General features: G+C 41.1%; 1 protein-coding gene across 1 annotated transcript in view; it reads left to right on the forward strand.

Moving 5' to 3' along the window:
- Positions 1-12,708, forward strand: part of MYH15 (myosin heavy chain 15) — a 61,749-nt gene that overhangs the window by 8,905 nt on the left and 40,136 nt on the right. Inside the window, exons 5-12 of the mRNA XM_044285021.1 lie at positions 735-762; positions 1,016-1,112; positions 1,427-1,447; positions 2,511-2,603; positions 3,321-3,384; positions 7,993-8,091; positions 10,938-11,041; positions 11,153-11,291. Of these exons, the coding sequence (XP_044140956.1) occupies positions 735-762; positions 1,016-1,112; positions 1,427-1,447; positions 2,511-2,603; positions 3,321-3,384; positions 7,993-8,091; positions 10,938-11,041; positions 11,153-11,291 (645 nt within the window). The remainder of the gene's footprint in view (positions 1-734; positions 763-1,015; positions 1,113-1,426; positions 1,448-2,510; positions 2,604-3,320; positions 3,385-7,992; positions 8,092-10,937; positions 11,042-11,152; positions 11,292-12,708) is intronic.

A 12,708-nucleotide genomic window follows, 5' to 3' on the forward strand; every position in this document is an offset into this window, starting at 1 on the left:
ACAAAGCAATGAGGGATGTGGGCCCCAAGCTAAACTCTTGCACCAGGGCCCATGAGCCTTTGTCTACGCCCCTGCTCATCTTGTTGGAAAAAGCAGGACATTTTTCTTCTGCACCATCACAAGCAGTATCAGCCATCGTAATCCGACGTGGCCAAAGATGCAGAGACATGAATGGGGACCACTTTTAGCATCTTTTGTGACTTGTGGGTAGTTAAAAAAAATTAAAAAACACTTGCTCATTCATCTTGTGATACTACTTTTTTGTGGGCCACCGTGTAGATAATTTTGAAGTCATGTCTTACATTTTGAGATATTTAGACTGGCGGAAACCATGTTTTTTCATCTTGTTAAAAGGTTTTATTTGTTAAGGAAATTTACCAATAAAGCAGGATTCATCAGAAATAATGCAGGAACCTTTTTCTATCCTGTTTAAAGGGGTTATCCCATGAATAATGCAAAACATGGTCGCAGACATTTAATAGTCACGGTCATTTAACACTTCAGATGCCGTGGTCAATCCTGACCACGGCATCTGAGAATGTGCAAACCTGGAAGCGTATGCTACAGCTCTCCCATGGGGCAGTTGGAGGAGCCAGAGCTTGTACATATTGTGAATAAGTTGCAATGTAAATATTAAGTGATAGAAAAGTCAGTTATCATACTGCATGTACTGTACCTATTCAAGTATATAATTAAATATAATTTTTCTAATTCTATACAACTTTCTTTGTTAGATCGGGAAAACCAGTCAATGTTGATCACGTAAGTAAAATGCATGCCTTACAGAATATTTCTACAAAGGAATAAAGCAGCATTATTTTTATTATCTCAAATAAATTCTATCTATGTCTGTCTATCTATCGATCTCAAATCTATCTCTCTTAAATTATAGACATATACGGTAAATGTACAAATACCACAGCTACTACAGAAAATGTATACTGTCATGTTGCCCACTGTGCATGTATGTATGCTTTTGTTCTTATTATTTCATTTATTCTGATCTGTATTTTAGAGGAGAATCTGGTGCTGGCAAGACTGTTAATACGAAACGTGTCATTCAGTACTTTGCCACAGTAGCTGCAATTGGTGACGCCAGTGGTAAAAAGAATGTAAGTCTTGGTCTAGATGGTGTGATCTCACTTAGTTCATTATTATTATTTCATTTAAAGCGTCATAAACGAGTACAATAAACATGAACTAAATGTGTGACAGACTGGTACAGATGGAGAGAGGAGCGTGTCTGCATGGGGAAAGCTGGCAGCGGGTCTTGGTAGGTTTTGGTAATTTCACCTGTAGAAATGAGGATGAAACAATTTATATTATCCATGTTACAGGCCTTTTTATGTAGTTCTATAGACAGACATATAGTCAACAAGGATTGATTTGATGAGAATTTAATAAGAACTTTGCTTTTTCATTACAGCAACCAGCTACAAAGACTGGGGTAGGTAGAAACACTTGACTTCAAAACATGATGATGTATTTCTATTAAGTGTGCATGTGCTGAATGTGCAGAGCATACTGTGTGTATATATATATATATATATATATATACATATACAATGGCACTTGGGGTGGGATGTACAAATCAACAACTTGAGGTTGATGTGCTGGAGGCAGGAAAAATGGGCAAGCATAAGGACCTGAGCAACTTTGACATCTGCCAAATACAATGGCTAGACTGGTTCAGAGCATCTCCACAATGGCAGGTCTTCTTGAGTGTCTCTGAGATGCAGTGGTTAGTACCTACCAAAAGTGGCCCAAGAAGAAAAAACTGTGAACTGACAAACATAGACATGGGCACCCCATGCTTATTGATGCAGATGGGGAGCAAAGGGTAACCCATCCGATCCAATCCCAAGATCTACTGTAGCACAAGATGCTGAAAAGACTAATGTTGGCTATGATAGAAAGGTCCAAGCACACAACACATTTCAGCTTGGACTGGACCATGGAGCAATGGTAGAAGCTGGCCTGGTCTTATTTTACATCATGTGGACGGCCAGGTGGGCATGCATTGCTCAGATGGGTAAGAGATGGCACCAGATGCACTATGAGAAGAAGGCAAGCTAGCGGAGGCAGTGATGCTCTAAGTGAAGATCTTTTTGGAAACCTTAGGTCCTGACATCCATATGGATTATATATTAACACATACCACCTAAAACAGATAAGTGACTACTATGCAGAAATAGAAGAAGTCATAAAAAAGATTTTCATGACGTAATATTCTGTCAGACTATTTTCAGTGAAATAAATGTTTACATGACTGCCCAATAACTGAATAGCTCAAACTTCATTTGCACTTAGTTTGCATCGAATTCATTTGACATTTCCAGCATTTGTCTAGTCAAGCTTATTTTATAGAACGAAATAGGTGCCCATGTATTCAACCTCACCCCCTTGTTCTCACAATGTGAATCATTACAGCACCTCCAAGTCTATGTTTACTTGCCAGTGGTACACATAAATGCATAGTATTTCAAATGCAGTATATTTTTATCTTGTAGGGAACCCTGGAAGATCAAATCATCCAGGCAAACCCTGCCCTGGAAGCCTTTGGAAATGCCAAAACTCTGAGAAATGACAACTCTTCTCGTTTTGTAAGTTCACTCATTTAACTGGGTCCTTTCCAGTAAATTCTCAAATTAAACCTGTGTGCAATTTATCATGGGCTATTGGCTTACTGCTATTATATATCGTTGCTATTTCTAGTTGCCATCTACCCTAGATGTAGGAATCATGTTTAAAGTGAAGGATTTCTGGTTTGAATCATGTATTTTTTATTGTGAAGTGGTGCAGCATAGCAATCAAATCCAGAGTACTGAGGCTGCCCCATTCAAGAGCTTTCTCCATATACAACTGAGGTTGTCAGCCTCCTCTATATACCAGAACAGAAAAAGTGACTAGTCTGGGATCTGTCCCGTGCTCACCTGGTGGAGCTGTACACAGGCACAACTTTATTATAGGCGTGTGAGACAGAATAGGACCAGTAATGGGCAAACTGCCTGTAATCTGAGTCCTGAAATGTGTAACAGGCAAGTGCCCCTATATACCAACATAGACAAAGCAGAAAGGGGAGCCAAGGCTGCCTTTAGGAATTTCTGGGACCCATACCACCAAAGAGTCTAAAAGCTGTAACTTGGGATAACTTGGTCAAATTAAATTACATTGTGGGTAATAAGTAGGGATGAGCTAATCGACTTCCGATGTTTTATCCAAAGTCGATTCGCTCATCCCTAGTAAAAAGCAATAGGGGATTTGAAAAGAAACAGGAGAAAGAAACATACAGTAAATTTCCATTTCAACTATTTTTTCAGGGTAAATTCATCCGTATCCATTTTGGTACTACCGGCAAGTTGTCTTCTGCTGATATTGAGATTTGTAAGTTTACAATGTATTCAGAATCAGTCTGTGCTCCATGATACCTTTGTATTAGGGCTCATCCACACGGCCGTTGTTTTTATGACAATAGTTTTTTATTGGATTTTTAAAATAGACAAATACAAAACAATGTATCCAGTTAAATTCGAAAATATAGGAAAATATAGGTTACCGAACATTCCTGTTTCTGTCGAAGATTTTATGCCGCATTTTATGCCGCAATAAAGCTACGAGATTTTTTCCACCATCTCTTGAGCTGGATTTTCCTATATTTTCTAATTTACCATTACGCATCCGGGTGCGTCATCCGTGCTCGACTGGTGAAGGGGAAGGTGAGAGCTGCTGTGTACTTAAATGTATCCAGTTGACATTAAATCAGAACATCACAAAATGATGGGTATTCTAAAGTCAAGTGGCAAGTATGCATCCAAGCACAACAGATCTTATGTTTTGGCAAACAAAGTAATACATCAGATTGTTGTAACATATGTTTGAAATGTATGCACACAGAAATAATGCTCCGACTAAGTCGAGTCAAATTGGAAGGTATTTAATACATCAACCAAATATAAAGGAAAAGAGATAGAAAAGAAAACAGAACAAAATTAAACTAAACACTCTCAGCAATAATAAAAGATGCCAAAAGTTATTATTGGCTAGGTACAGGGGTCAAGTCCTGGGAAAAAAAGTGTGGGAACTCACCCAAATGCCTCCGCGTAACGTCACGGCGCGCGGCGTACGCAAAGGGCAGGGGAGGTTGGGAGGAGGAGCTGCGCACACCGCCTGTAGAAATTCCCCCCAATATGCTGCGCATACCGCCTGTCGAAATTCCCCCCCCAATATGCTGCGCACACCGCCTGTAGAAATTCCCCCCCAATATGCTGCGCACACCGCCTGTAGAAATGCCCCCCCAATATGCTGCGCACACCGCCTGGATGGAGAAATGCCCCCCAATATGCACACACCGCCTGTAGAAATGCCCCCCCAATATGCTGCGCACACCGCCTGTAGAAATGCCCCCCCAATATGCTGCACACACCTGGTGGAGTACACAATGCCCCCCCAAATATGCTGCATCCCCCTTTGAAGCATTGTCCCCCAAAATGCTGCACACCCCACATGTATTAATCATTGCCCCCTGTCCCCCAAAATGCTGCACACCCCACCTGTTTTAATCATTGCCCCCAATATGCTGCAACCACCCCCCCCCCCCCCCTGCTAGAAGCCAGCCAGCAATTAATATAATCTAATGAGCGCTGTGTACTGTGGAAAATCCGCACGTGCGCAGTGTCAGGGTAAGGAGATTTTTTACATGTCGAAACAGACTGTGATATCTCCTTAACCCTGAAGGCGCATGTGCGGCTGGGTGCACGCGCGGTATTCTCGCGCACACCCAGGAATCAGCGCGCACTGTATCTTGAATTTACTAAGTTCCTGGTCGCCCGTTGTACTGTGCAAGCGCAGCGGTGCACACCCCCCCCCCCCCCCGACACCCCCCCGGAAGTCACGTGGGGTAAGGTTTTCTTTCAGGGTAAGGTTTTTTCTCAGAACACTGGCCCAGAACGGGAACGGCGTTCTTGCTGTGAAAAAAGTGCAGGAACGTCGTTCCCACCCGTTCCCCCTCGACTCGACCCCTGGCTAGGTATAACTGTGTAAGTAGAGGACAGCCAGATCCGCCAGGAGGATTCAAGTCGGGGGTAGGTGTGGTTCATATAAGCTATCATCTTTTCATATGCACATGAGGTATTTACCAAGTCTATCACTTCTTTTCAATTGAGGAATAGTTGGGGACTTCCAATATCTCGTTATTACCAATTTTGTAGACAACAAGATATGGACTATAACGTATCGTGACCTGATTGGAAAATGTACTATATTATGAAATAATAGGGCCAGTACTGGGGAGGGAATTATATGGTTTCCCGTGATGGAAGAGAGGAGTATGAAACTATCTTTCCATGTAGTTTGAATCTCAGGGCATGACCAGAGGATATTAAGGAGGGATCCCCTGCCACCACATCCCCAGTCAACACAAATTGGAAGTGCCCAGGTATATGTGACTTTAGTCTGTCAGGTGTGAGATACCATCTAAGCATTGTTTTAATAGCAGCTTCATAGTGAGAAATAGAAGTGAATGTAGTTGATATGAAAGAGAGCGAAGATGACCAATTTGAGTCTGGAAAAACTTTGCCTATCTCTTTTGGTGATGTATTTTACAAACTTTCATAGAATAAATAGGCCTCAATCCATTCTATGAAGGGCTTTCAGTGTTCCAGAGATCAAGGATCTCTTTACATGCTGATACCTTGAAAGGGTCTTTATTTTGGATGAGATGTCTTATTCTGAAATACATGTAGAAGTCTTTGTGAGAAATTAGATATTGTTCATGTAGGGAGGAGAACTGTTTGAAATGGGAGTCATCAAATAGGAATGTTACAGAGGTAAGGCCATTAGATACCCATTTTGTTAAATCCATACCAGGGATAACGTAAGTCAGTGTCTCCAATGAAGCTAATGATTAAAGGGAGAATTGAGTTTTGGGAGCTTTGGAGTGAAAAATCCTCCATAATGAAGCTGAGGTAGAAAGGAAACTTAGTAGGGATCCCAGGGGGAGTGATTGGTCTAGAGCATCTATGAGTAGCGCCTTTAAATTGTGGCTAGGAGAGACAGCCGTCTCTATGTGTATCCAATGATGTTGTACATCTCCTCTCCACCATTCTCTCTGGAAACTCAAATGGGTAGCAAGGTAGTAATCGTATACTGTATGTTGGGAAGACCTAGTCCTCCAGCTTTCCTATATTTGTTCAACAGTTTATAAGCCATGCACGGTCATCAGGAAGTCTATATAAATGTATTAAGTATTCTAATGATACGAGGGAAAAAAGACAGTGGTAGGGAAATAGGAACTGTCCTAAACGTGTATAATATTTTTGGAGGAGTTAGCATCTGGAAAGTCGTTATGCGATCCACCCAAAATATTTCCTGTTTGCTATATTGGGCCAGATCTCTTTCTACTTCCTCAAGTAAAGGGAGGTAATTAAGGTGATACAGGAGTTGTATCTTATTGGTGACGTTTGTACCCAGATTCTGCAAGGAGGAAGTTTGAATATTGATGGGAAGGGCTTGTGAATTTTTTTCATTGACTTTGTAAAAGGAGTATTTGCCAAATTGGCGAATAATCTCCATAACTAAATGTTATGGGGAGCTGAGAGTCAATATGACATAATCTGCGTACAGTGAAAGTTTATGTGCTCTCCCGCCAATGTTTACACCTTTTATTTGTTCAGAAAGGCGAATGGCCTGTGCTAAAGGCTCTATAGACATGATGGTGATGAGGTGATGAAATTCACTGCTTAAACTGCCTTAATGAAGCCTGGAGGCAGCTTTTAATGTCGCTGGGTGTTGGAGCTTTTGCTTCAAGCGGCCATTAGCCTCGGCTGCCAAGCCTCGCCCCCACGACCGTTGTTTTTTGTCCGCGTCCAATCCTTATTCTTTGCAGGTCAGCTGCAGACCCATTCACTTAATTAGGGCCACAAAAGATTCTGAGAGCACACCATATGCTGTCCACATTGGTATGTCCGCTCCACTCCACCAGCAAAAAAAAAAAAAAAGAACATGTCCTATTCTTATACGTTTTACGGACAAGGATAGGACAGTTCTATAGATGGCTGGAGGTTCCCAGCCGGTATGCGTGTTTTGCAGATCCACAATTTGCGGACCGTAAAAACTGCTACGGCCATGTGCATGAGGCCTTATATGCAGCTTGCATTTACACTGTAACCCCTTTACTGCCAGGAAAGGGAAAACATCATTGCTTGCATATAAAGTTCAACTCTAAAGGGGTTTTCCGGGTCCCTGATATTGATGAACTATTCTCAGCATAGATTATCAATATCTGATTGGCAGGGGTCCGACACTTGGCACCCCTGCTGATCAGCTGCCCAAAGCAGAAAGTACAGCTCTGTTTACATTGTAGTGGCTGTGCCTGGTTACCACAGCTCAGCCCCCATTCAGGTGCAGTAACCCAGCATGTCCACCACTCTTTGACCAGAGATGTGCTTCCAGCTCCACTCAAAGTTTTACTTCCATCTCTGTCATCAGCAGGAAATAGCTGATTGGTGGGGGTGCTGGGTATCACACCCCCACTGATTCGAAATTGATGACCTGTCCTGAGAATATCTATAGTGAATATCTGTCCATTCACTTCCATGGAGCTGATGTAGACAGCACTCCATTGGTTCAATAGAAGTGAAAGGAGTAATAGTGGACTGACATTCACACGACTGCTCCATTCAGAGAGGGGCTCAAGGACCCCATTGGTGGTGGGGGGGGGGGGGTCCCAGCGGTCAGACTCCCTCAATCTGTTATCATCTATTCTCTGGGTGGTATAACCCCTGTTGTAGACAGCATCTGCCCTTTACTGTAAATTTTATAGACATATTATTACATATTTTATTTGATAAATGAAAACTAAGAATGCACAAGTACCACATCAAATACACAAGAGCAGCTTCTATGAGTATTATCTACTATGGAGTTTAGATTTTTTTTTTTCAGAATACAGTTGACAAAATATGTTGTGACAATTTAACAAAATATATTTTTCAGATTTACTGGAAAAATCCAGAGTTATTTTCCAGCAGCCAGGAGAACGAAGCTACCACGTCTTTTATCAGATAACCAGTGGGAAAATGAGTGAACTACAAGGTGAGATGCAATTCAGAGCCGCAAAACAATACATCACACCACCATACCTATTTTATAGCATGTGACTAGAGCTCATCTGAAGTGCTATCTGTAAAAGGTTTAAAGAATTGAGAGCCTTTTACACAGGCTGACTGACAGGCAATAACAGGGAATGAACCACAGGTTCCCAGTATTTGCCTGATCGTGAGTCGAGTTCATAGCTGCTTTTTCATGCCACAGCGGTCTCCTCTGTATGGAGACGAGCAACTGTCATTGTGATCACTCATTCCCCTACAGATTCCTTGTGTCTGGGCAGAAGATTCCGGTTTACACTGCTCAGAAATGATGATGATGTTGGGTGCCATATGTTCACATTGAGTGACGTTTACTCTTGGTGAACAAGAATTGCTCATTCATGAGGTGATTTATAAATTTAAACAGGGCAATTATCGGGAATGGGAGTTTATGAGAATGTCCATGCCCAATAATCGGCCCGATAATCTGCCCATGTGACAGGACCTTTAATACTGCTGCATAAATCATATATGATTTGAGGACACCAATCAGTTTTACCAGATTTAAACAGAAGCTGTCACAATAAAAATGCTATCAAATATACTGGCATTTTGGTTCAGAGCAGAAGAGCTGAGTAGACTAATACATATAGGTTTATGGGAAAAGATTCAGTAGAATTTGTAATTTATTGATTGAAATCTATGCTCGATATATCAGTCTACTCAGCTCCTCCTGTTCTGCTACCTGCAGATCAGACACCATGTGATCACGGCTAATGTCCGCGATCGGCAGGAATTTCGATCACATATATTTAACCCCTCAGATGCTGTGGTCAAATGTGATCATGGCATCTGAGAGACCAATAACCCGGAAGCGCGTGTTTCTCGGGTAGGAACGCCTTTCCCGTGCGGAGATTGCAGTAGGCCTCCAGGGTTATTACTTCTATATTACAATTCAGGCCATCAGGTGGCAGCACTGAACTGTAATTACTCTATATAAATTGCAATCTGATGATTGCGTGTTGTGATCTACTTGGGGACCTAAAAAAAAAGTAAAAATGTTTTAAAAAATATTTTAAAAAAATATATATAACAATTTTAATCACTCCCTTATCCCAAAATCAAAATAAATAAACAATTAAAAAAATAACATCATGGTCATCGGCGCGTGGGAAAATGCCCATACTATTAAAATATAATTAGCCATTTTAACTCCCCAAAATTTTTTATAAAAAGTGATCAAAAACTCATACACACCGCAAAACATTATAAGCAAAAACTACAGATCGTCCCGCAAAAAATCAGCCCTGTAAAAAGTTATGGAGGCTAGAATATGGTGATGAAAAGGACAAATGTTTTTTTTTTTTTAGTTTTTCTTGTTTTCAGTATTCGCTGTAATCGTACTGACTTGGAGAATAAAGAGCACAAATCAAAACAAAACCCATAAAACTGTGGAGGAATTCCCCATTTGGAAATTTTTTCCACTACTTTCTGTGCAATATTAAATGGTGCAGTTAGAAAGTGCAATTTGTTCCTAAAACAACAAGTCCTCACATGGCTATGTGAATGGAAAAATACAAAAGTTATGCCTCCGGAAAGGCAGGGAGCGAAAAACAAAAACGCAATAACGAGAATACGCTGCATCAGGAAAGGGTAAAAGCCAAGAATAACAAAATTATTGTCACTAAGAATGATTTATTCTCATGAGAATAGTTTGCTTAAAAAATGATAATAGTCAAAACTACTTTTCGCATACCTATTAAAGGTTCTTTAAAGGGGTTGGCCACTTTCTGGCTACTGTTAACCAATGTATGTAAGATGACTACATGGCATCTACTAAAACAGCCTTGGGTGATGTTGTGTGTGATTTGCAATTTTTAATAAGCCGTGTCCCCTCGTTGGGCACATGTTTATGGCCGGTGATGGAGGCTTATGTGATGAGACACATCGCTCAACCTCCTCCATTCAAACGCATTGCACCTGCAGAGTGCAGGTGCAGTCTACGTGAACGGAGATCGAGTGATTTCCCTGGTCACATGGTCCTCCATCACCAGCTGCTTTATAGACAGCACTCCCACAAGGAGACATACCTTATGAAATATAGCAAATGGTGCAGAATAACAACAAAGGCTATAATAGTAGGTGCCATTTAGTCACCTGACAAATATATCACCAGTGGCCATCCCTTTAACGGCTCATGTATACAACTGTATGTATTTTGCAGTCCACAAACATGGACACTGGCCGTGTGCATGCCACATTTTCCTAATAGAACTACCTATTCTTGTCCACAAAACGGACAATATGACATGTTCTATAACTTTCAGAACGGCCGCACGGATGCAGACAGCACACAGATGACATTCGTATGCCGCCCGCATTTTCTGCGGACTCATAGAAATGAATGTGCCTGTATGCGATCCGCAAAAAAAATGTGGATCGGACAAGGACCCAAAATACAGTTGTGTGCATCAACCCTAAGTATTTCAGTGCAGACAAGGCTACAATGAAGGAGTACACACTGAAATGGTATGACTGTACCTTTATTATTGAGTCTGAATACAGCTTGTTGCAAATACAGGCAGACTATGAATTTACAATGTGCATGGTCAGAATGATAAAATACCAGTCAGTGGTCAAAGCTACTCTGCTTTCTCTATATACTTTATGTACGAAAGGGTTCATAGCTATAACCTAAAATAATCACAACCTAATACAAATATTATAATACACACCATAAGTTAGCTATTCTGTTTTTGAACCTGGTATATGTGGTGACATATCTAGACTTGCCTTGAATAGCATAGGTGGCAGCATTTACCATTAACCATCGTGACATTGTCTGTTTTGTAGATATGCTCTTAGTGAGCACAAACCCCTACGATTTCCACTTTACCTCACAAGGAGTTGTTACAGTGGACAACTTAGATGATGGTGAAGAATTTGTTGCAACTGATGTAAGTACTGACAGTCCAAATTATTGAACTTTATAAACGTTTAGTTATAAAAAAAATATAGAGTCTTGAATCTTCAAGCACTGTTTGAACTTTACGTGTACATTTCTACAGCAAGCTTTTGATATCTTGGGATTTATACCTGATGAGAAGTTCGGAGCCTACAAATTGACAGGTGCCATAATGCATTTTGGAAACATGAAATTTAAACAGAAACAAAGGGAAGAACAAGCAGAGGCCGATGGCACTGAAAGTAAGTTCAGCATCTTGGAGAACATTAGTTTTAGCATACTGATGACCTATGCTCCGGAAAGGCCATCCATATCAAAATAGTGGGGTCCAACTTCTGGCACCCCTGCTAATCATCTGTTTGAAGGGGCACAGCTCATGGGAAAGATGTGGCCTCTTCCTTCTTTACATATGTCCATTTATCTGCATGCCATCTATTCAGGAGCAGGCATAACTCAAGAAGCAGAGGAGATAACGGCATATATTATCCATTAAACTTTTTTTTTTATTGAACTAACAGCAAAAAGCAAAATTTTGATGGTTGGATGTTTCTTAAGTATGCCTGCATAAGACCCGGCCATTGTAAGGGGTCGAAACCTTGAGACTTGTAATATATATAAGGTGGAACCTCGGTGAGCGAACCACCCAAATTGCAGGAAAAAAATGTTCTAAAAAAAAAAATGATGAGCAGTAGTCATAGCCTAAAAGAGAACTGTAAACATGTCACATGAAAATCTGGTCTTTTGAAGATTTTTTACTGTACATAGCTTATTACAGTCCTGATCAAAAGTTGATCACTTGAAAAATGGCAAGAAATCATATTTAGCATGGCTGGATCTTAACAAGGTTCCAAGTAGAGCTTCAACATGCAGAAAGAAGAAATGGGAGTGAGACAAAACATTTTTTGAGCATTCAATTTAATGAAAACAACGAATAAACTGAAACAGGCAGTTTTTCAGCTGATAAAAAGTTTAGGACCACACCGCCAAAAAAAAAACTAAACCCCCCCCAAAACAGAAATCCAACTTCCAAACATGAACTCAGTAATGAGTAGCTCTGCTGTTATTGTTTATCACTTCCAAAATTAGTTTCGGCATGCTTGACGCAAGCGTTTCCATGAGGTGAGTGGGAACATTTCTCCAAGTGGTGAAGACGGCCGCACGAAGGCCATCTACTGTCTGGAACTGTTGTCCATTTTTGTAAACTTCCCTTAACATCCATCCCCAAAGGTTCTCAATTGGATTTAGATCCGGGGAACACGCAGATAGGGCCAAAAGAGTGATGTTAAGCTCCTGGAAGAAGTCCCTTGTCCTGCGGGCATTGTGTACTGTAGCGTTGTCCTGTTGAAAAACCCAGTCGTTACCACATAGACGAGGGCCCTCAGTCATGAGGAATGCTCTCTGCAACATCTGGACATAGCCAGCGGCCGTTTGACGCCCCTGCACTTCCTGAAGCTCCATTGTTCCACTGAAGGAAAAAGCACCTCAGACCATTATGGCGCCCCCTCCACTGTGGCGCGTAGAAAACATCTCAGGTGGGATCTGCTTGTCATGCCAATAACATTGGAAACCATCAGGACCATCAAGGTTAAATTTTTTCTCATCAGAGAATAAAACTTTCTTCCACCTTTGAATATCCCATGTTTGGTGCTCTCTTGCAAA

The sequence above is a fragment of the Bufo gargarizans genome, chromosome 3, assembly GCF_014858855.1.
Source record: "Bufo gargarizans isolate SCDJY-AF-19 chromosome 3, ASM1485885v1, whole genome shotgun sequence".
Classification (NCBI taxonomy): domain Eukaryota; kingdom Metazoa; phylum Chordata; class Amphibia; order Anura; family Bufonidae; genus Bufo; species Bufo gargarizans.